The sequence below is a fragment of the Austrofundulus limnaeus genome, unplaced genomic scaffold (assembly GCF_001266775.1).
Source record: "Austrofundulus limnaeus strain Quisiro unplaced genomic scaffold, Austrofundulus_limnaeus-1.0 Scaffold66, whole genome shotgun sequence".
Classification (NCBI taxonomy): Eukaryota; Metazoa; Chordata; class Actinopteri; order Cyprinodontiformes; family Rivulidae; genus Austrofundulus; species Austrofundulus limnaeus.
The window spans coordinates 115,633-139,733 of NW_013952468.1; the positions used below are offsets into that span (position 1 = coordinate 115,633).

The window sequence follows — 24,101 nt, forward strand, 5'->3', positions numbered from 1 at the left end:
TTTTACTTGGTAAGATTCTTGTAATAAGAAAAATTGAGTCAAATCAAGTATTTGAAGATTCTTATTAAGTAAAAATTTCTTACGTCATTGGCAGAAATTTTTGACTTAATTTGAGTTAAATTTTCAGACTAACGAGACAAATAATCTTACACATTCTGAGAACAGGATTATTATTCTTACACAATCAGTTCTTGTTTAGTAAATCAGTCTCAAAACAAGATCAAAAATATTTTTTGACTGGATATAAGATTTTAAAACTTGGTTAGATGGACATTTTTTTGGCAGTGCAAAGAAGTATTTCCTCTAGGCAGAGCTTTCAGTTATGAAGCTCCTCTCTTGTGGAACCAACTTCCAGTTTCTGTCCGTGAGGCTGACACTCTGTCTACTTTTAAGATTAGACTGAAGACTTTCCTTTTTGATTAATCCTATAGTTCGACTTAGGTTTCCTGAATTATTCTTCATTTCTGCTGCTATAGACTTAGACTGCTGGAGCACAAACTGAGCACATTTCCTCACTCTGCTGTTGTCTTTAGTCTCTCTCCTCTACATGTTAGTTGTAATAACTTCTATAAATAATGTGTTTTCTTTGTCTCTCTTCCAGAAGAAAATGCACCTGGACCMCTTCTGTGTTTGTGTCTCYTTCCTGTCCACCAAACCCAGCCGGTTGAGGCAGATGGCCGCCTGTCCCGAGCCTGGTTCTGGTTCTGCTGGAGGTTTCTTCCTGTGAAAAGGGAGTTTTTCCTCTCCACTGTCACCAGTGTGCTGCTCAGAATGTGACACTGTGATGAAGTGATTCAACACAATCTGCTGGCTTCTTTAGATTGATTTTTGTGCACAGTGCCCTGATGTGATGTTTGTTGTCTTGGCGCCATATAAATAAACTAACTTGAATTGAATTTTAAAAGTTTGACATGCAAGCTGGTGGGGCGATGTGTGTGTGTTTTTACATTCATCTTGTACTCATGAACATTCGGTAAAAGCTACAGACAACAATCGAAGCCTCACCAACCAGAGCGATCAGTCGGCTGGAAACACAGACCCGTCTCAGCCAGGCCAAATGGTAACTTTCTGTTCACCAGCTCCAAGGAGGGGACAAACTGTTCCAGAGCACCTGAAAACAAACAAGGTGAAACCATACTGTTGTTGAGACTAACCCTGTTTATTTATAATGGGTGGGAAACACTGGTTACCTTGAAGCAAGTTTGTTCTGACACGCTGTGATCTCTGCAGCTCCTGGACCAGCTGATCTCTGCTCATTTGTTGGAAATGTTCAGTTTCAACAAGTCGAGGTCCACAAGCTGCCCGCTCCTCCCGGCTGCTGCTCAGAGTCTTTACCCCCCAAACCTGAGCTGTGGACCCAGTGACAGAGTGCCACCACTGCTCCAGCAGGTTTCTCCTCAGCTCCACGCCCAGAGGTCCGTAAGAGCAACTGAAGCCACGCCGGAACAGCTCCACGTTGGTCTCCCCGGGGGAAATGAAGTATCTGTCCGTGCAGAGCTGCAGAAGCGTCCGAACACGRTCCGAACCCTCAGGGGGTGCTGGACTGCACCGTCCTCTGGAACACTGTGTGCTTCTCATTGTGGATAAACTAGGCTTCAACAGAACCCGTCTGACACACCGGGTCAACATGTATAAAGTCAAACTCTGTACCCTTAAGTCAGGAACCATCACTTCCGGGTTAAAGTAATGTCATTGAACGTCTCTTGTCAAAAACACCGTATAAAAACAAAAACTGTGTGAAGTTATACCGCTAATATCTGGTGGTTTTAGAAGTGTCCTCAATGCTGTAACACAAGTCATGTTCGAAATTTACCGGGTAAAAACTCAAAACTTACATTACCGTGTGTAAAGATGGATGTAGCGCGTGAATACCGGAAATAAATAATTTACTTCCGGGTTAAACATCCGCTGTGTGAAATTTAGTTTTTATGAATCAAATGATCAACATGAGGCTTTTTATGCAACAAAACGTTCAACAAAATGCAATTTGAAATTTGAAGGTATTTTTTCTTCAGATTATTTCTAAAGATCTAATTTACAAATTTTAAATTTAATTTGTAAAACACTAAACTTTTTGGATTATTTTTTTTTTAAAGAATTATATACGTCAGTATTTTTGAACAATTCTCTTCAGTGCATAGTATTAATGTTTCCTACTTATTTTCAACTAGTTGCACTTTTTCCTTTTAATTTTATCAACTTGATAAAAAATATTAATTTTATAACATGACTTCTGTCTTATACCTTTATGTGCAAGTTTTCCTGTRAATTACACAATTATATTGTTTTTACAACAGTAATTTATAGTTATGACAGTTTTATTCTAGTAAGCTCATGCTATTCAATTAYTACACACACATTATCACTTATTTCTGCAAATATATAGCACAAGTTTCAGTCTAGTTTAAGGCTTTTYCTCATTTATTAAGGTCCTCAAGCATGACCTTCAATAAATCCATATGAAAACTGTTTGTATCAGTTTGTTAAAGTTTCATTATTTAGTTAAGTTTAGGCTTTAAAGCAAGTTTTGTGATGTCTTTACTGATTTGTGCTCTGCTTCTAACGTTCAATTATTTACTTTTCTTTACTGCATATAAATGAGAATCTGTACACAAATATTTAGAGGACGGAGTGCCTCAAACTACCCACACAAACAACACGGGACAAAGTGTGCATGTTCTTCTTTTTATTTGAAACGGGTCACAGAAACCCTGTTTTATACATATTTCCATACCATCACTTTAAACATACCACAAACTGAAAACACAGGATTACGTATTAAAAATAAATTACTGAGGAATGTAACAAAAACAACAATCAAAGAAAAGTGCAGCAATCATAGTTTGCACTGTGGGAGACGTGACTACGACTCTGTTTAATGCTCTGGGTTTACTGAGTAATTCCAACCCTGCTGTAAGCAAAACAAAAGTTAAACAGTACAAAAGGAAAAGAACGAGATAACCATACCGTAAGTTTTCAAGACTGAACAAAGGTCATGTTGGTTCCGTTTACTGTGCACATCTCATATCTACTGTGGGAAAGGTGGAGGCATGGGATAGGGCACCATCGGCGGTGGGGGTGGTGGCTGTTGGTTCTGTGGTGGCGGGGGCTGAGAGTTGAATGGGAACGGCGAGTGATTCACGCCGTTCTGAGCAGCCCTCTGCATGCCACCAAACTGAGGTGGGGCTTGGAAACCTTGGTTCCCAAAGCCACCCTGGTTTGGTGGACCACTGAAATTACCCTGTCCGTTGCTGCTGTTGTAATTGTTATTGCCAAAGCTACCACTAGAGTTGCCGCCATTTCCCCCATAAATGTTGCTGTTCTGGGCCTTGCTGCCACCAAAGGCAGTCTTCGGCCCTCCACCAAAACCTCTATCACTGTCCCTGTCTCTATAGCCGCTACCACCAAAATTACTTCTCCCACCCCCAGAATACCTATCGCGACGGTCGTCCTTGTAGCCACCTCTTCCCCCTCGACCACGACCTGCAGCAGACAAGGGACACAGGAGAGGAGAGGGTTCAGACAAGTTTCATAGTTCACTTAATAAATTATCATTAAATTTGGACAAAACTAATAAGATATTTACAAATAGACAAAGAACTGTTAATATTGCTTAAGAGTTGATGGTGTAGAGATTATGAGGTAAGTTTTTCAGTGTTATTACTGATGAGTAAGTGACATGGAAATCTCATGTAAATTATTTAAGAATAAAACAGCTAAATCTATTGCATTGCTTTACAAAGTAAGGGATTTGTTTAATGATAAAGCTCTGTATATGTTACACAATGCATTAATTTTTCCACACTTTGTCAATTGTGTTGAGGTATGGGGGAAAGCATGTAAGACAATTATACATCCTGTTTTTGTTTTGCAGAAAAGAGCGATAAGTTATCACTCAAAAACACTATCATTATCCATCTATTATTTTGTAAATTGAAATGATTGAAATTCTTTGGTTGATTACAACATTTTGTTATTTATGTATAAGTCTCACCAAAACACATTAACTTTAAAAATTCAGATAAACTGTATTAAGAGAGAGAGAGCTGTTATAACCTAAAGGGAATAGAGATGTTAATAAAACCTAAATTTAGAACCTGTCTGAAAGAACGGTGCACCTCAATCCAAGGAGTCAGATTGTGGAATAAACTGGAAGAGGATGTTAAAAATGCTAGATCAATGTACATTTTGAAGAAATATGAAACAGTATAATATGTATTCATGTACATTGGTGTTCTAGAAGGATTTGACGTTTGTTTTTTGTTAACTGAAGATTAGTATTGTTTGAGATTATACTTGAAAAAAGGGGCAGATGTAAGATTTTTTCTACTCTGCTTCCTTTTAGTTCATTGTATTTGTGTTTTTTTTCTTTTTCATATTTGTGCAGATTGATTTGTTTTAAAGAAATGAATAAAGATTAAATAAATAAAAAAAAGGTTGGGTTTTATGAAAATGTAGAAACAATATCTTGCAAAAAGCTCTCCACGTTTTTTGTCCAGCATCTCACCTCCTCTGTCCTCTGCCATCTGGATCAGCTTGGGGTTGATGGCCTGGTTGGCCTCGCGGAGCACAGAGATCAGGTCGCCTGCTTGTTTCAAGTTGTTGGGGGTGAAGAAAGTGTAGGCTGTGCCCGTTTTTTGACTTCGGGCTGTGCGTCCAATGCGGTGGATATAATCCTCGGAGGAGTTAGGGTAGTCATAATTGATGACAAATTTCACATCCTCCACATCTGTGAAAGCGTTGCAGTGTGGCAAAACAAAACATGGAGGCCACACGGATTTTTGCACACCACAACAGCCAGATCAAAGAGAAAAGTTAGCAACTGTGAACGCTGGGGGGAAAATATGGTGGTTATTAGGCTGTGGAAGAAAAGGTTAACATCATCAGAGAGTGAGCACATCTACTCCATGGGAATACTACTGTGGGAAGAGAGAAACGATGCACACTCCAATTGCTTACCATAATCTAAAAAGATCCAGAAACATTATTCTCCCTTTTGTTACCAAGGGAGAAAAAAAATGAATTTCAGTCTTACCATAAAAAGGAGTATGCATTCACTAGTCCTTTCCCAAGGCAGCGAAATCCCCCACAAATTGTCAAGTGACATCCAGGAGCTTCTACGCAGTTGGGCCACGATATGCACTGGGGCCTCCTCATGCCAATATAGGACCATTGAGCGGTACATTTTTCCAGGTCCAGGGTTTTCCCAGTACACTCTCAAAAAAAGCCTAATGTTAAAGGCCGCACTGCATGTCTTGCCAAGACAAAAAAGACAAATTGCTAATTTAAACAGGGACCCATTCGAGCAAAAACGAAAAAGGTCCATAGAATGAGCCTTGAGGAACTCCCCAACGAGCACAAACTGTTGCCCAACACACTACCCCCCCCCACTAAGCCTCTACATCAGTTTCATCAAGGCAAGATCTTCCAAGAAGCCAGTGTTCACTTGAGAAAATGTCACTCGTTGGCAGGTCTCGACATGACTATAAAACACAGGCGAGGGAGGAACTATGGTTTGAGCTTTCTCATTCTCCTCTCACTAGACGTTCCCACTACCCCCTGAACACATGTGCCAGGTCTCATCAATTTTCAGAGACAAAACGTTTTAAAAACTGCTCTCTCCATTTCCAAAAATCCAGCACTTTGACGAAAAAAGAAATCAGCTGCAAGCTTTGACACCCATGCTATGTGAAACAAGCTCCGAAAGATAACATTTGTTCCAAATCTCAAACAGGTGACTTGCAATACTGTAACATCTAACACGACAGCATGCAAGGCTAAAGTCACATCATCGAGCTTCTCTTTGTGTTTGAGTTGGAAAAACAGCTGGATGGGCATTTATCAGGTGAAATCCATGGACAGAGAACAGGTGTATGTGTAATTCGACAACATAGAGACAAAGGCTTAGCCACACAAGCCTTTTGAAGATCACTGGCACACAAGAGCTTTCACCTCTCTAGGCCCACTGGGTGGCAAGCCAGTTGAGCCTTTCCAATATGTCCTCCTTCTCCCTCTCGAGGCCTGGGACTGTCATGCCTAGTGCCTGCCACAAAGACTCCACCTTAAGGTGAGGAAAAACTCAGAAAATGCATAGAAGAGTTAAAGAAAGCAAAACACTTTCTTTAAAACAAGAATACACTGATAATTAGGTGGCATTACTGAACTTCATACTGACCTAGACCACGGGAGGCCACATCTGTAGCAATGAGAATTGGAGCTTTGCCATATCTGAACTCTGAAAAGAGAAGGATCAGTTTTAACCGACATGCTGACCAGCCAATGTATCTTTAAAATCATAACAAAGTGAAATAAATTTTTTTCTGTCTTACCGTTAAGAACCCAGTCCCTCTCTTGCTGGCTCTTGTCTCCATGGATTCCCATTGCAGGCCACCTACGGTGGACAAAAACATACAGAAACTTGTTGGGCTGGCAGTGTGAAGGAATCAATCTACATTTAGCTATAAAAACATTTCCAGTTCAAACTAAAATAAAAAAGGAATTCTTACCCATCTCTTCTCATCCTCCTAGTGAGCTCATCACAACGCCTTTTGGTCTCCACAAAAATAATGGTCTTATTCTCCTTCTCACTCATTATCTCCTCCAGTAAACGAATCAGTCTAAAAGAGTAGGAAAAAATTAAGTGTCTTCACACACTTACTTCAGGCCAAAAATAGTTACATGTTTAATGTGCTCTTGAACAACATGCTAATTTAGATACCATCTTTTTATTTCTACATTTGTTGAAGTAATGTACTCACTTATCCTCCTTCTCCAAGTCATTGCACACATCAACTATCTGCAGGATGTTGTGATTGGCGCTCAGCTGCAGGGCTCCAATGTTGATCTGAACGTAGTCCTTCAGGAAGTCCTCAGCCAGCTGACGAACTTCTTTAGGCCAAGTGGCGCTCCACATCAGAGTCTGACGGTCTGGCTAGTAAAGACAGAGATGAAAATGTCAACTTTATTCACAACTCACTAAATATTGTAGTGGCAGTTTGATTGGTTAGTGTGAATGAATATGAAACCAAATCTTCTCTTTTTGGCACATTTATGTTTTTAGTCAGGGCAAAAATACTTTCCTAGTAGAACCACTGGACAGTAGTTACTCACTCAAATTTAATTTAAGTGGAAGTCAGTTACCAAACTTACCCGTATTTGATCCACTATCTTGCGGATCTGAGGTTCAAAACCCATGTCCAGCATGCGGTCAGCTTCGTCCAGCACCAGATAGGTGCAACGACGCAAGTTTGTTTTACCACACTCCAGAAAATCAATAAGMCGACCCGGGGTAGCGATGCAGATCTCAACACCTGAACAGAAGAAGCAAAATCATTTTAATGACTAAAACGGAAAGTCGTAAACATGTGAATTTACATGAATACAGCACCAGAGCAGGCCTACCTCGTTCAAGGTCCCTGAGTTGCGGTCCTTTGGGTGCGCCACCATAGATGCAAGTGCTCTTGAGACGAGAGGCCCGGCCGTATTCAACAGCCACTTGTTGCACCTGCTGAGCCAACTCGCGTGTTGGTGCCAGCACCAAGCACTATTTAAAAACAAATAAATAAATTTGAATTTCACCCTTTACTCACATTTCTTTGTCTTGTGTCCTTCAACATATAAAGCTAAAGAACTAGTGCAATAAACTCTATTTATTGGAACATATACTATCCATTTTTATCCTGTAATAAAACAAGATTACAGTCTCTACATGAATACATTTAAAATTCCTTACAATGGGCCCGTCTCCATGCTCCAAGAAAGGCTGATGTTGGATATGAACGACTGCAGGCAGCAGGTACTGCAAAAAGAAAATTAAGTTTGACCTGTGACTTAACTAATAATAAACACTCTCAGTATTTTCCAGCAAGCATTTACAAAACACCAGCAGTTTGCATTTTTTAAAACTTTTCAGAGAGTTAATATTGTTTCTGATTATTTTGTCCAAATTGGCAAAATTAAAAAAATTAAATGAAACAAAAATGTCAAAGTGGACTGTTGAAAAAAAKGCCTTAAGAAGTTAAAAGTGGTAAATGGAGAGCACTTACTGCCAGGGTTTTTCCAGACCCAGTCTGAGCGATGCCAACCAAGTCTTTTCCACTCAGGGCGACGGGCCACCCTTGAGCCTGGATTGGAGTTGGTTCGGTCCAGTTCTGTTTCACAATGACGTCCATAACGTAGCCTAAGGGAACAAGGCATTAAATCTTATCCTTGATAGCACGACAAACTGATAGTTGAAGTATTTGGTGTTGGGAGTAGGTATTTGAACTTACTTGGGAATGCAGCTTCGTTGAATCTTAGTATTGGTTTTGGGCAATCTCTGCCTTTGACTGTAACCTCCTTGCTTCTGCGATACTGCTCAACCTCTTGCTGGAATTATAGAAAACCAAAAAGCACCGTCAAATCACACATAAATCACCTAACAGCATATTTATATAAAATAAATTTAGCTTAGATGCAAATATTACTTCTACAACACAAACATAACTTTTCCAAGCTGAAGCTACTGTACAAACATGGCTTACCAGAGGTCTGTGTGTGACATCTGGGTGTTCCTGGTAGAAGTTCTTTTGAAACTTTGGAAGCTCATCAAGGTTCCAGTGCCTCTTTCGCAGCCTTTCACCAGGATTGCCAAACTTTCCTGGAGGAGGTCCTCCCCTGTTGCCCCCACCAAAACGAGAAGGGCCGCCTCCATACCTAATGTGGAGAAAAAGGAAAACAAAACAAAGCAGACAAGGAGAAGACCTTGATAAAAAAGCTGTAATGGTTCACAATAAAGTTCACGTTCAGGTTACACGTTATGTTAACACAGCTGCTTAAAGAACTTGAAGTGAGTTCTGATATTCTGAAACTTATTTCTGYAAAAATTATGAATAATTAATATTTTCCCTGATGTACATCAGCTAGTTCACATGTGGACCTTTACACCACTGCCGCTTTCAAATTACATGTTTTTTTAAAACTACGTGTAACTTATTCGCAGCACTTTCAGTGCAGCCTGAGGAACATCCTGCAGGATTCTTTTTTTTTGCCAGAATAACCGAAGTGTTAAATTTACAACTATCATTAATACAAACAAATGCACAAGTTGCTACACTCCTGCTGTTATTTTCACAATCTGTACATCATCATAAATATTCTGGTGGTTTTGTTTTTCCCTTTCTTTTTTCCTAGTTATAAATCATGCATATGTTGCACACTCTTTAGTTAAGTCCTTATTCATACAAAAATGTTATGAAGCAAATAATTCCACTTTGGCCTTGGTCAAGTTTGATGATGTATTCTTTTATTCCTCAGACAACTCGTTTGCTTCAAACTCAGTTATATACCATGGAAAACACCATGTAAACATGGACAAAATATCGTTTTATTTTATTTTTTCAAATTACTGACATAAATAATTACATTATCGACAGCGTGTTTATAAATATCTATCAGGATATTTACATAAACATTAATAACAAAGCAGCAACCTCTAAGAATCCTAATTAGGTCACAAAACCTGATGTTATTACACACAGCCGGAGAGGTAAACCGACCTGACCCACTTTAGACTGCTGGACATGGAACATATTATTATTATTTTTATTAATCTACTGTATGTTTCCGTGCATTAGGCAGCAACATTTAACAGAAAATACTGCAAATAAAAAAATGGCCTCGAGAGACAGATTTTCTGAAAAATTAAACAGGACTGCGTCACAAGGCCAAATATATATTAAATAAACAATCTGCGGAGTCAGCTGCTCAGCCGCTGCCATTTTATCTCCCGTCTAGGAAACAAACAAAAAAAAAAAAAAGGTTTTAAATATGTTAGAAGGCCGACAGCTTAGTAAAAATATATTTTAACCTTTCTGCAATTTATAACACGCATATTTCTTACTGACAACAAAATTAATGCCACTCAAACTTTATTTTAATGCATTTTAGTACACTGTAGTGACTGCGTTCACAGCAGAAGCTAAACACGTCATTTAGCTTAAAAAAACCCGACAGATAATAATGGACTTACCCTCTATCTCTCCCACGGTCTCTGTCTGAAAAGCCAGGCATCGTGGAGGTTGTTGTAAAACACTAAAATTTGTGAAACCGGTCAAGAAAACCCAAAAGGACCGTGTAAAGGCTGAAATCCGTACCCGGTTAATGAAAAGAAAATGCCGGCCGGCTGAAAAAAATATTCAGCGTAAAGAACGGAAGTGAGGTCACAAAGGACGGATAACATGTGTACTAATGCGCGCCAGACAACTCTGGCACTATTTTATGTCTGGATTGACAACTATTAATAGAAAAACTTATGTTTTTGGTCAGTTTTGTCTCTTCCGAGCCACGGGGGAGGTCATGGTGCCTACTGCCTATATTGCTTATGYTGCATGGAGGACTGGGACAACACATGTGGAGTGGGAGTGGAAGATATAGCTCCCAATGGGAACCAGGAAGTGTGTTAGTGTTAACTAAGAAATTCAAGTAAATGTATAGTATTTTTTAAATCTAAAAAAGTGTTATGTTTACAACTTTTCAGATTGATGAATACATTATATGATGGACTGACTAATTAATTAATGATAAATGGATTGATGACAGACGGATTGGCAGATGGAAGGATGGATGGAAGAAAAGAAGTATGGATGCTGAGACCTTACAGATATCTGGGATCTCTGTACCAATTAATTGGAAAAAAATCTTTTATCCACACCAGGATCTGTGGTGGCTGCTTGACTTTCAGCTAAAAAAAAAAATCCATTAAATATTGTTGGTGCTGCTAATAACTTACATATACAGATAATTTTATTCTCATGTCATACACCTAAAGGTGCCCAGCCTCATAAAGGCTTACAAGACACAAACACAATATTCACAATGGCAGACAGACGTAAACATTTGTTAAACAAAAAGTGTCAGGCTTTTAAAATAAACTAAGATAAATGAAACACAAAATGTAATATATATATATATATATTATTGCCCCTTTAATGCACATTGCAAGATTTTCCAATATTGTGCAGCTCTACCATATAAATAATGGAAAAGCTGAGATTTGTGATAAAATCTCTAAAACAACTCAACATACATGGGCACTGTGACATTCAGATAAATCAGCTTTAAAATGGAAGAGTGTGTGGTAACATTTATTTGGGGAAAAAGTGGTAATGCAAAACAAATAATAAAATATGAAACATGTAAAAACACTTCAAATACAGTACATGCTGAAACAGACTTTTCAAATTCCTTTAAAGCTTCATTATTTTTTGTTTCCGATCAAAACATGAAATGTTTGGTTGGTTGATGCAAAGGACGTCTAACACCATGACACCTGAAAAAAAAATTAATTAAACAAACAAAAGCACTGAGTATAGATTTTGAATTGACTCAACAAATCAAAATGATATAATACCCTGTCCCCCATCGTACCGTTCTGTAGCAGCCACAAACATTTCACTGCTGGTTTTTATTATTACCAGTCGAATTCTGGCATCTTTTATTAGCCTCTGTGTTTCAAATAGAGAAATAATCAATTAGTAAATGTTTAATGTTCAAAAATGTCACAAATCTTCAATATTAARCTTACTTTAACATTTTCATTAATTGTTTAATTTACCAGTATATCAAAACTTAATACAGTTATGTATAAATTCTTTCACATTTAGATTTCAATATTTATTTTACACAATATTTAAGAAAAAACATTTACAGAAAAGTTTTTTTTAAGAAAGAATTTGCAAAATGTAAAGAAAATGAGCTAAATAAATTAACATTAGTGGAATGATTTTAATCAGGAGGAAATTTCAGTTGAGCTAAGTAATAAAAAGGAGTTAATGATAAAGAYAATTTATCTTTATAAAATTTCAGTGAGTGAAATCAATTCGTTTCAACATGGACTAAGTCACAGACTTATTTTTGTTTAATTGTTTTTAAAAAGAAGAAGTAGGCTGCACTTCTCTTTGCTGTACAGGTGCTGATGCAGAAACAATGTTCTTATAACACTTCCTATATTTGATTTAAAACAAACCTCAGAGAAAAAAAAACAACAGATTTTATTTATGCATTTCGTTTTCTGAACACCTCCTGTATGATGAAGCATTAGAGCTGAATTATTAAACATCTTATTGGACAAAGATTAACTTTACTTACCTTTGAGTGCAGCGTTAATGCTTGTTAAGTGTTCATTTAATGTGAGATTTGTGTGTTTCGTGCAGTTTAATAAGTTCGTTCGCTCTTGGTCCCATTGGATTTGATCACTTTTCACTGTTAGAGATGATAATCAAACCCATTACAATCCAATATATTTATAAACAGTTGACATGTGAATTTGACAAAACAAAASACTTACTTTTGACTGAAAGACTGATGATTCCAATTATTAGCAGAAAACACAGGACACCCAGAAACACAGAGGGACTTCTGATACGAYGCTTTAGTGATGTTTTATTCACAAAAGTCACTTAAACAAACATTTTAAAATCAATTTAAAACAAAACTATTTACACCTGATCTATATTACTGTACAAATATCTCAACACTTATTTAGACTAAACAATAAAATAACATTTTTTTAAACTCAGCGGTTAGTTATTACCCATGTGTTGAGCTCCTGCTTGTCCMGGTGCGTGTGGAGACATGTCCTCTGTCCACGGGGTGTCAAACACTCTCAGGCTTTCTGAGCTGACATAGATGTCCACAACGCTTTCCCTTTTGTCCTGATCAAAGTGGACCGTCTTGGCCTTGCCGGGCTGGACATACAGCCTCTCTGAAGGTACTTCCATATAACCGTCATACATGAATCACCCTGCAGCTCCTGAAGTCTCAGAAATTCTCAAGTTTGAATCTGTTCTTAAACTAGATGTAAAGGTTGTGTTTGATTTATAAAAAGGCAGAACGTCCAGCATAAAAAGGGGAAAGAGCAGAAAAATAGGAAGTTACCCATAGTGGGTTGTTTTTCACTCATCAGCCTATAACATATTACTTGCCCGTTGTGTCAGAGATTTAAACTAATATTAGCTTCAAGTTAGAAAAGGTAAAGTCACAGTTTGGTTTTGTATTTACATATCATGCAAAAAAGTTGTGAGTGCAGAAAAGTTTAATTTAATCTCTCCTGGTGCTGCAAAGATATCTTTATTTTGGTTTGGTTCATATTTTTCAGCCCATTCAGTTTTCTCGATTTTCAATGACATTTTCTGAACTATTATGTCAAATAATCTGCCAGTGAATTACCATATAAGGTTTGGACTTACCAACTACAACTTCCTCCTCTTAACTCTCATCTTGGTTCTGGGTCAGACTCTGGTTCTGGGTCAGACTCTGGCTCTGGGTCAGACTCTGGTTCTAGGTCAGACTCTGGTTCTGGGTCAGACTCTGGTTCTGGGTCAGACTCTGGCTCCAACATGTAAGGCTAGAGGAACAAGTCTTCTGTTTTTGATCTTTCAGTTGAATTGTAAATAAAACATTTCTGCACAGCTAAAAAAAAAAAGGCAACCCCCTCACTCAACCTGAGTGGACCGGTCTGGAAGCCGGAGGGGGGCGGGGCTTGAAGCGTCATAGGGAACAACAACAAAACCAGCTGCTTTGAGACACATCAGAAAAGGGCTGAAAGAGGGGCTGCTGAAATTACAATAACGAGGAATTCAAACCAAAGCATTGTAGTTCCACTTTATAAAGACCCCAACTGAGTGGTTTAAATGTGAAAAGGAAGGATTTAAAAGCAGGATATGTCTACTTTAATAAAATTGACTTAAATTAAGATGTACAAGCTGCTGAAAAACCTGGTCATGTTTGACAATTTATGCACCATAAGAAAGTGCTGACGATGCAGGAAAAATGYAAAACTGTAGAATTAAAAACTTGACTTCTGATATACAATCTAATTTAGCTTTTTAATCGTTTTACTAGAGAACAGAATAGTCACTACTTAATGTATTGAAGGTTGTCATCTGTATACATTTTTCCATAATAATGACACTGCACCTCAACATTTTACATTCAACTTAGTTTGTATTTAGTGAAATTAGCTCTTAGTTTTATATAGAATAAGCATTCATATTTTTTTACTTAAAATTGTTCAGAAATGTTTGTTTTTATATTTTTTAAAGTCTAATTTTAAATCTCTACAGGATACTAAAACTGCAAACCAAACAAAAGCTTGGGACAAGACTGTCCAGCCAAAGGGAGGCCAACTAATTTTATTTAATATAAAATTAGTAAAACAAACTTTCAGAGAACTGAAATGTTTGAAATACTCCTTCTGCAGGAATAGACTACATGTGATAAATAAAAATGAACAAACACTTTATACTGGTGTAAACAAAACTTTATCAGTGCTCTGGAATGTAGCGATTAATAACAAAAATATGTTCAATTCAAGAGTGCTACATAATGTTTTAACTTTACAACTCAGAAAAACTGCAAGCTCATAATGATACAAGTGCTACATATCTGCTCATACAAAGTTAACAAAAACATGCATGCAGTTTAATAATCCATTAAAAAACAAAGAAAATAGTAAACTTTTCTACATAAAGGGTGAGCACGCTGCCCTGAGATGGATGAAAACTGTCCTGTGTGCGACCCTGCTCGGTTCTGTTACCTCTTCAGTCCTCTCTGAGCCTGTTTCAGCAGAGAATCAAAGTCCAGGTCTTCAAACCGGCTTTTGGGCGAGGTCGGCTCTGCRTCTCTGTTCGCGTCTGTGGAAAGAAGGAACATTTAATGATCAGAAGCAAACACTCAAAATAACTTTACTTAACTGTTCAACAAACTAAACTCATCCTGCATCTTTTAAAGAAGTTCAGAAGTTGCAGAAACTGATTTGAAATCAGATTCGTCACGTTCAGACTACGGCTGGATGATAGTGGCAAACAAAATTTAGCACGATTAACTGTAAAATTTAGCCAATAAAAATAAAATAACAAATTATGACAATTGCTCATGCGATCGCGCGATAAATCCAGAGATAAATGTGAACGTCAGAGCAAAATAACTCTTTCTGTGGAAGACGGACTTCAAACACAGCTGACACTGTATCACTGTCGTCCTTTTGAAACTTCTGATTTCAAAATAAAATCCACATGTATTGTGTGTCTGCATATTCTGCCTGCTGCATTCCATCTGCTTCCCAAACAGAACGATACTTTTTGACCTCATTTGTGTATAAAATTATCCATATATTTATTAATATAGCTGGGATTTCAACAAATAAGTCTGCCTTTTGTGAATTATTTTGAAAATACAGATGTTGTGCTCAATCCTTTTCCAGTTGGTGTGACGTGATCTTTGTAGATTGACTCCGGAGCAGCTCTGGCAAAAACAGGATCAAATCTAAGCCAGTGTAAATACTCTCATTGATTATAATGGTTGTGTATTTGCTGTGGAGCGGAACCACATCTAGTGTAAATTATTCCAGTTTATGTCCGTGTTTCAAGTGATGAAACATGTTCAGAGTGAAGGTTTGGGTTTATAGTGAGAGTGCGTCGCACACAATAATACGTCACACAGCACTAACTGCAGTAAATGCAAAGTGCCAAATATTAATTTGGCAGTTTTTCTGACGAATAATTGCACACAATACGACTTTGCATGAAAAAAATCTAATATTTGTCATTTTTGCCTGCCGTATGAACACAGCCTAACATTTTCCACGACGCCGTGGTTTCCAGGAAGCTGTCTGGAAACATGCCTCACCCAGATCGGCGTAGTCCGTGTTACAGAACTGTCTCCGTCCACCGAAGCAGATGTCAAACGGTAGCTCGTCGGGCTGCCGCAGTTTGCCGCCGTTATCGATGGCTGCGAAAGCGTCTTCCATGTTGTAGAACGTCACAAAACCGTAGTGGTCCCTGTGAGGAGCAAAGACGTCAGATTTAATCCTGTTTATGTAGAAGAATATTTGAAGAGCTGACAGTGAGTGTGCACACCCACCCTCGCTCTCTGAAGTGAAGCGACACACACTCCACCTCTCCAAACTGAGAGAAGCGTTCACTCAGCTCGTCCTGGGTCATGCTTCTACGGATGCGGCCAACGTAGACCACCCTGCGCTCATCCTGGGTGCACACAATAAATGTCTTTACAGCCAGCAGAGAGGACACCCGCACATCCCGACACCTGTGCAGTTTACTCACTATGGCTTTAAGCTTCTGACTCCTCGTCTCCTGCTCCCTCCTGAGCCTCTTGGACTCCCTGCTGCTGCAGGAGCAACCAGAAGCAYAAGTTCAGGTTTTACAGAACGRGGCTGAAATCACTGTTTAAAAGCTCCTCGATGAGCCTGACCGACCTGCGGACTTCTCTCCACGGCCTGCGGCGCATCTGCGGAGAAGGCGACCGGGACAGCGAGGGGGATCTAGACCGGGACCAGGACCTGGCTCTTGACCTGCTGAATCTGGGATAAGACAACCCGTAGCACCGAGGAGGGGAGCGGGACGCGCAGGACGACGAAGACGAACTGCTCCCTGATCGCCTGCGACGGATCCTGTCAGACAAACACAGCKAGGGTTAAATTTAGACCCAAACAATCAGTTTTTACCTCTTTTTCTACAAAATTAATTAGTTTTGTCCTGATGCATCTCAGTAATCCAGGTAGAAAAAAATCAAAAAGAAAAAATAAGTAGGTCCTCTGGATGTGTTCTTTTTTTACTAAAAAAGAACACATCCAGAGGACCTACTTATTTTTTCTTTTTAATAAGAGTTTTATCTATTTATGTGCTGGTTAATGGTGATCAGTTGAGGCAGCYATCTTGAATCTGCTTCTAGGTGTAGATGCACATCTAATTCTGACTTTCTGACAGCTTCAATAATATTAGCCGTGTGGTTTCTGAGGTATTTTGTAACAAACACAGGAAACATGTTTATAACTCAAACTGAGCAGGAGGAGGGTACCTCGGTCTTTTCGGAGAGCAAGATGAACAGCTCGAGGAGGAAGATGATGACCTGGAGCTGGAGTCAGAGAGTGGAGATCGTCCTCGATATCTCCTCTTGTCCCTCCCTCTTACAGGAGGGCTGGGYGGGGGTGTAGGAAGGATGGAAGGGGGGCTCTGGGTTTTGTTGGGACTAAAGTCCCCCATGGTTGATGTTTCTGAGAAGGGCAGAGCTTCTGAACGGGTCCAGGGTTGTTCTGGGTGATGCTGAAATGCAGTTGTTTGGTCTGAGTTGTGTTTTTTACTCTCCTCTGGAGGTTTGGAGACCCGGGTCACCTCATRCGGTTCTGTTGGGGGTTTTGACATYTCTCTGAGARGGGGGRGCTTTGYGYTGTTGCATTGAAAGGGAGGAGAATCCACAGAGCCGCAGTAATCGTGATCCAAGGGTAAATGTGAAAACAAGTGAGCGGGAGAGGACTCTGCCGGGCCCGGCTGAGTCTTCTTGGCCGGGAGCGGGCGCGGGTCGATGATCTGAACGGACTTACACACAGGTCTTTGTCGTCTGGAGAGCAGCTCCCGCTCAGAGCTCAGAACCACTTCAGTGCCGAGGGGCTCGGGGACGTCTGCAGGCTCCGACGTCTGCAGGTCCAACAGACCCCCGGAAGTTCTCCGAGGTTCAAGTGGTTCCTCGAGAGGTTTGAGCTGCAACCTGGAGGTCCTCTGTGATCCTGCAGGTTCRGTTCTGTTCGTGTCTGTTTGTGGGTTTGAGGGTGAAGAAGCAGAGACGAGTTTGGGTTCAGTTTCACAGACTGGATCCTTTAAAGCTAAAAGATTAAACAGAACTCAGACCAGAGTGAAAAGTCCTACAGCTTCATCTGTTTCACAGCTTCTTTTATAATTCAAAACATATTTTTTTATTTGTAAAAAATAAATTTTGCCTCTAATTACAATTCAAAACTAGCATTAAAAGATGCATCATTGTTTTTATCCTCTCACCTTGTGTCTCCTCAAACTGTTCCAGCAGGCTGGTCAGATCGGACGCTTCAATTCCTGACAAAACAAAAAGAACTCAATGAGAATATCGCTCTTATTATCATCACAATAAACTTAAACAGCTTTAATATATTTTTAAAGAGCAGTTTTTTTAGTTTTACAATTTCAGAGTTGATCAGGGTCAGACCAAACAAGTCTTAATTTGCGTTAAGATCAGATTTAATAATTGTTCTGTTGTTAACTTATTAAGTCTCTGCACTGCAAAAACTCTCCATCTTACCCAGTCTCACAATCATATCTAGTCAAAAAGTATTTTTCATCTTGTTTTGAGACTGATATACTAAGACATGTCAGTCTGAAAAGTTTTCTTAATTCAATAAGTCTAACTGCTCTGGTAGAATATTTCAATTAATTTGAAAAGATTCAGACTATAATCTGGTATTTTAATTTATTTTAAGATGGTCATTTTTTGCTGTGTAAACTTGTTTTCTAGCAGCTTTTCTCCTAAGTGTTTAATTATTTCCAGAGTTGAAATATAACTAAGTACAAATACTTTGTTACTGTACTTAGGTAGAAATTTTGGGTATCTGTACTTTACTTAATTATTTTTCAGCTTACTTTTTACTTCTACTCGTTAAATTTTTACACAAGTATCTGTACTTTCTTCTATAGTTTTTAAAAAGGTAAAAAGTAGGACGACTTTTCTCCTATTTCATTTCAGCTTGTTACTGTAAAAAAAAACACTATCCTGAACAACTGTCTCTTGGATGGAGTGAATTTAATTGTGGTTGGATGAGAAGTATAAATATATACCATTCTGATACTGTATTTAGTTTGTACACAATTAATCAAAGCTTCACACCTGGAAAAAATATTTTGTGAAGAAGTCACCTCCCAATAAATGTATTTTGGAAAATCTAACCCTTCATTTTTACTCAGAACTTTTGTTTTTATTACTTCAGTACATTTTATGTCAGAAATTTACTTTAGATACTTAAGTACAAAATAAACCAGATACTTTAAGACTTACTCAAGTAACATTCTTAGAGGAGACTTGAACTTTTACCAAACTAATTTTATGATAACATACTTGTACTTTTACTCAAGTATCACTTTCAGGTACTTTATACAACACTGAGTATTTCTAAATCAGAAAATTTCTTCTCACATTTCTACATTTTACCTGACTGGACCGCAGCACTCGGCTGTCTGAGGTCAGTGTGAGGAGGCGACGGTTCTTCAGGTGGACTCTGGCTAACGTCTGGAGGTGGAGGCGACGGTTCTTCAGGTGGACTCTGGCTAACGTCTGGAGGTGGAGGAGACGGTTCTTCAGGTGGACTCTGGCTAACGTCTGGAGGTGGAGGAGACGGTTCTTCAGGTGGACTCTGGCTAACGTCTGGAGGTGGAGGAGATGGTTCTTCAGGTGGACTCTGGCTAACGTCTGTGAGACGTGGAGACGGGCTGAGGACAGGTGTGGGACACTTCGTTTGACTCAGACGGCTCGTCAGAGATGGTTGAGACGCTGCAGCTGAGCCGGTTTGTGCTGGAGGCAGCTTGGTGGGGCTGGACTCCCCCTCCTGAGATGGTGTAATGTTATTTACGATAAACTCTTGGTTTGCGGGTGGCACGGGTGACTTGGAGCTTGAGGTGATGGCCTGAGACGGTGCAGCTGAGGGTTTGTTTTGGGTTCCTTGCGAACACGTGGACTGTGACGAGGAGCTGGCAGCAGAAGCTGAAGGCAGGGGGAGGAGGACGGGGTTTGGAGGATCAACATTAAGTAGTGTTTGCTTCTTCACCGGACTTCTCTTGCTTTCTAGCAGGACGGCGTTGGGGTCAGGTGTGTTATCTGGGAGCGGGCTGGCAGGTGAGATGGTTCTGGGTTCGGCGCGTGAGCCCTTTAATCTGCTGCGATGAGGTTTGGACTCGGCGGGATTAGGAGCTTGCAGTGAAGGGGCACGATGGGGGGAACTCTCTGGATGATGGGGAGTCGACTTTGGTCTGCAGGGGTTTTGTTTCTGCCCCTGAAAGCAGAAGATCGGAGTCAGCTCTTTGGGTGTCTCAGGAACGGAGGGCCACTTGGTGGTGTAATCCCCCTGCTTCTCCACCAGGGGGCGCTTGTTCTGACGAAGTTGGCGGTACTCCTGCAGGCTGAGCGCCTTCGCTTTTTTACCCCTCTGCTGCCCAGCGTCGGCGTTGTCGTCTCTGTCGCGTGTGAGCGTTCCCGCTTCGTGTCCAACAGTTCGGTTTTCCTCCGATTCATCGAACGAAGCCACACGAACGGGACCGAAGCTCACCCTCTTCCTCTCTCTGGTCGACGGAGCTCTGCACGAGTTTCCGTTCAGCAGCGCGCTCTTCAGGCGTCGACCTTCACCTCCGCTCAGCCGGTCCTCCCGCCTCGCCTCCTTCGCRGGCGCCTCCTCGTCAGATACGACGTTTACTTCTTCGCCGCTCTCCTGCTCGGTGGGCCGTTCGTACCTCCACACCTCCTCCTGAGAAAAAAGCGACCGGTTTCTCCTCGATTCGTCCTCCTTCTCCACGTGCAGCTTCAGGCAGTACGTATGCATGAGGTTCACCAGGCTGACGATGGACGTCGAGCTGAAAACGTCAACTTTAGCCTCTGATTTATCATTCTTTTTGCAAAAYAAAATTTGATTTTGAAGACTTTTGTTTTCTAGTTTACACTCCTGGCAGTTTTCTCCATTAGTCTTCATTATTAGAGCTTTATCAAGTGGTTTGGTTTTTGACTGAAGCCTCTGCGTCGATGAAAGTTTCTAAAAAAAAAAAAAGGCAAAAAGATTTTTCTATAAACTGTAAGAAAGTGACGTCTGATCAGTTAAAGATGACAGCAGAACTTACGCTGTCGTCCCTGTGCGCCGCTCGTCGYAGGAACTCCGAGTCTGGCAGGACGTCGAAGGGGGAAAAAGCTTGATCTTCATCTTCCTCCACCCTGTCCAGCATCTCCGTCAGCGCAGACAGCAAGGTCTCGCTCTCCTCTTCCATCATGATCTTACTCTAGAGACAGAAAAGCAAAATTAAGATTTTATCTTTTAAGTGTACATCAATAAATGTTTATTTTGAACKCAAAAGAAGGGCCGATCATCACATAAGAACTATATCATTTAATAACCTCTGATGMAGCAGTAGAGTCTTCAAAAAGGGCCAAGATGGAGTGATCGACACTTTGTGTGTCCAAGTTGACTCCTTCGACATGGCTTCTGTTCAGGACCAACTGCAAATACACAAATATTAAACACGTCTAAATTAATTAAAGAGCTTGAAGTGCACCATCTCATTATTGATTCTTTGCTGGTAAATAAGAATTAAAAGAAGCTTTAATGGTATTAAATCTAGACCCAGTGTTCCTTGACAGGATGCATGGTCCAGTGACTTTCATGACAAAGTTTTTGGTGTTTTGAGGGCGTGTTTAAGTTTTTAACAGTCATCCTGAAACACTGAAGCGTGGTTCTGGTGTACTTTATTTCATAAAACAAACTTTTACTGAGACTACAGAAATCTGTGAAGAAGAGGGGCAGTGAGTAATTAAGGGTTTAATCAAGGTTTTAATTTGAGTACAAACAGGACTCATTCTTTAATCTTATCTAGGGGGATTTAAAGTATTTTCAGGTAAAAGTGCATTTAGACATTTTATAGAAACAAAATGATTAATGTGCTTCTTTGAAATAGAAGTTCAAACACTTAACGAGTGCTGTCTAACCAGAACATCCTGTTCTGAAGGAAACAAAACCCGTTTCCTTAATATCAATTTAAACATCTTAATGATTTAATTCAAAAGGTAATGACAAACTCCAACAATAACGCGGACATCAAACGGCCTCGTGCCTGTTCGGCTCAAACGTGAGGCTGATCGATCAGCTCAGCCATCTTCCTGATCAGTTTTTACTACGCCTCGGCTTGAGCCACGTGTCGCTGTCCGCACATGTGGCCTCGCGGACCGGCGAAATGCGGCCGACTGCATCGGCGAAAATCATCCCCGTTTGGATAACCTTAAAACAGATAAGCTGACGTGTGTAAACCGGTACCTCGTTGGAGGTGTTGTGGAGGAGAAAGTCGTTTTTGCCGGTGTTTAAATGACCGTCTTCCCCACTGAACCGAGCCGCCATCTTGCTTCTCCACATGGGCCGCAGGCTGCTGGCAGGCCGGATGAAGTCACGTGATCAGCGGCGGGAAACATTCCTGAAAAAAAAAAATCTGATCTGAGATCAGATCCGAACCTCCACGGGGAGCAGGATGACTCGAAGTTGTGTGATCACAGGTCAGTTCTAAGTACTCGACATGTTCCGTAAATATTCTGACTTGAAAGTTGAATTAAAGCTCAAATAAAAGTAGCAAAAGGCTAAGTAAAGGTAGCAAAATGGTAGCTATAAGGTMAAATTGACTAACCAGCTAATTAGCTAATTGCCAAAATAAACAAAACGACCAATATGGTAAAACTGACTAAATGCTAGCTAAAAAGAGCTAAAAGAAGCGAATTGGTAGCAAAAAAAATAGCTAAAAGTTGCAAAAGGCTAACTAGACTTTTAAAGGAGGAAAGGTCTGTCTAGAAAAGCAGCAAAGAGAACATTTTAATTTAGGTAATCTGTTTTTTAAATATAAACTATATGGTGTGACCAGTTTTAATGATATTCATATTTTATTTGCTTAAAACTAACATACAGTTTGTCATTATCTTCTGTGGAAATAAATTACACAATATTCATTGTTCATATTGTTTTTTTTTCTAAATAATATAGTTTTGAGATATTTGAATGAATTAGATAAATATAAAGGACTAAATTATTTAAAAGCAAATAGACAAACATGTAGTTCTCCTGTGTTCCACTAGATGGTGCTGTTTCACAACATTGGTTACATAGTTCCATGTTTTCCTTGTAAAGTTGTGAATGAGTTATCTACAGATAACTGCATCCCCAGTTTTAAGAAAACCAGTTTATTCAATGAGTCTAGTGGTTTAACACCGTCTGAACGTAGATAGTGTTACCGTTTGTTTTATCTACTGTTTTTTTCCTGCTTCTTGTGGAGGACAGTGACTGTCTGGCCTGTTATCTTGTGCATCCCACCAAAGAGTTGACCTTTGTGTTGAATGTCATGGCGGAGTCAACAGCTGCAGTAGATTAGCAGAGAGGGAAATACGCTCAGAGGCACACATTTTTTTATAAAACACCACGCATTAATTTTTATATGTTTAGTTTGATCTGCAGTGCCTCCTGGTGTGTATTTTTTAATTCCTTTTTACTGTGCGCTTTCCTCTGTTTAGCTGCTCTGTCCCTGCTGCACAACAAACCACCTTCATCTTTATCTTCCACCTCTCTTGGAGCACATTATTCTCTGAAACGGTGCCAAAACATCCTCCAGTCTCCAGCGGGTGAAGTGCTGCGAATGTGCAGAGGCATGCATAAGAGTCTTTGTTTGTGTGTGTGTGTGTGTTTGTGTGCGTGAACAGAGGGGGAGCACTGTGTAAGTGGGTCACCTAACTGCAGCATCCAGCGCTCAACAACCATGTCAGTACATGGCCTCGCACGCACAGRCACATTTAACCCACTCTGCTTCCACTCTGTCCCCATTTTACTACAGTTTTTTCGCAGGAAATGTAAAATTCTCCCACTCTGTGCCATTAGGCTGCAYGGAGCAGAGCGGCCAGGATTTACTCCTGGCCTGTGGGGAGGGAGTGAAACAAGATGAAGTGTTTGCTCACTCTTGACCTGCAGGACTCTGATGGTGCTCTTTTTTGCACGTCAGATTTATTTTTCTCTTTTTAGGAAGCCTGAGTTGTGAGGTTTCTTGCTTTCTTTAGGGTTTCCAGTCATCTTGGGTGCACTTCTTTTTCGGCATGCACTTTCTTGACCTTTCAAATATTGCGTAACAGTAATGCCGAGAAGCATGCTAAAAAAAACGTTCTGATCTTAACAACAGAGGACACAAACCGTTGACTCACAGACTGGTGAGATAAGGACTTCTGTAGCTTTTGTTCTTGTTTGAGTTTTCTTTTTTTTTTGTGCTTTCATAACAGAGAGGAGGAATGTCCTCCCACAAGGCTCAGAGAACATCTGTTAGTGAGAAATGAACGCCTGGAGACAGAGGGAGTGGAAGACAAAGACTTTACATTAGTGCAGGAAACAACAGGAGGCCGAGACAGAACAAGGGAAGAGTCCACGTCTCCTAGAACAGCAGAGGTGAGAGGCTACAGAGCGAGACTTACAGGTGTACATGTTCCTACACACACACACACACACACACACACACACACACACACACACA

At 40.1% G+C, this 24,101-nt stretch overlaps 3 protein-coding genes and 1 long non-coding RNA gene across 6 annotated transcripts in view; all 4 read right to left on the bottom strand.

Moving 5' to 3' along the window:
* Positions 1-1,860, bottom strand: part of polg2 (polymerase (DNA directed), gamma 2, accessory subunit) — a 4,629-nt gene extending 2,769 nt beyond the window's left edge. Inside the window, exons 1-2 of one of the 2 annotated variants that reach the window (XM_014010167.1) lie at positions 1,191-1,857; positions 1,006-1,111 (exon numbers count right to left, since the gene is read on the bottom strand). In XM_014010167.1, the coding sequence (XP_013865621.1) occupies positions 1,006-1,111; positions 1,191-1,668 (584 nt within the window). In that variant the 5' untranslated portion in view covers positions 1,669-1,857. Of the gene's footprint in view, positions 1-1,005; positions 1,112-1,190 lie in introns of both variants that reach the window. The other variant, XM_014010169.1, reaches the window with a different exon arrangement.
* Positions 1,861-2,671: 811 nt separating this feature from the next.
* LOC106518769 (probable ATP-dependent RNA helicase DDX5) lies at positions 2,672-10,176 on the bottom strand. The gene is made up of 13 exons (XM_014010170.1): positions 10,010-10,176; positions 8,523-8,694; positions 8,271-8,367; positions 8,046-8,179; positions 7,733-7,798; positions 7,402-7,543; positions 7,150-7,310; positions 6,759-6,931; positions 6,507-6,617; positions 6,330-6,391; positions 6,176-6,235; positions 4,508-4,729; positions 2,672-3,483 (listed from the first exon to the last, which is right to left on the bottom strand). The coding sequence occupies exons 1-13, from the start codon at positions 10,048-10,050 to the stop codon at positions 3,029-3,031; spliced, it is 1,896 nt and encodes a 631-aa protein (XP_013865624.1). The 5' UTR covers positions 10,051-10,176; the 3' UTR covers positions 2,672-3,028.
* Positions 10,177-10,767: 591 nt separating this feature from the next.
* Positions 10,768-13,300, bottom strand: LOC106518770 (uncharacterized). The gene is made up of 6 exons (XR_001310362.1): positions 13,227-13,300; positions 12,572-12,831; positions 12,326-12,436; positions 12,127-12,240; positions 11,407-11,483; positions 10,768-11,308 (listed from the first exon to the last, which is right to left on the bottom strand). It is a non-coding gene; the product is annotated as an uncharacterized LOC106518770 (long non-coding RNA).
* A 981-nt stretch (positions 13,301-14,281) lies between these two features.
* LOC106518771 (PPARG related coactivator 1) lies at positions 14,282-22,019 on the bottom strand. 2 transcript variants are annotated; one of them, XM_014010171.1, is made up of 11 exons: positions 21,866-22,019; positions 20,953-21,054; positions 20,682-20,837; positions 19,009-20,596; positions 17,829-17,882; positions 16,855-17,656; positions 16,253-16,447; positions 16,101-16,164; positions 15,901-16,022; positions 15,667-15,818; positions 14,282-14,672 (listed from the first exon to the last, which is right to left on the bottom strand). In XM_014010171.1, exons 1-11 carry the CDS (start codon positions 21,959-21,961, stop codon positions 14,572-14,574), a joined length of 3,432 nt encoding a protein of 1,143 aa, XP_013865625.1. In that variant the 5' UTR covers positions 21,962-22,019; the 3' UTR covers positions 14,282-14,571. The 2 variants fall into 2 exon arrangements, with proteins under 2 accessions (XP_013865625.1, XP_013865626.1); XM_014010172.1 differs by having other exon boundaries at positions 16,101-16,161; positions 21,866-21,974.
* Between the last annotated feature and the right edge of the window lie 2,082 nt (positions 22,020-24,101).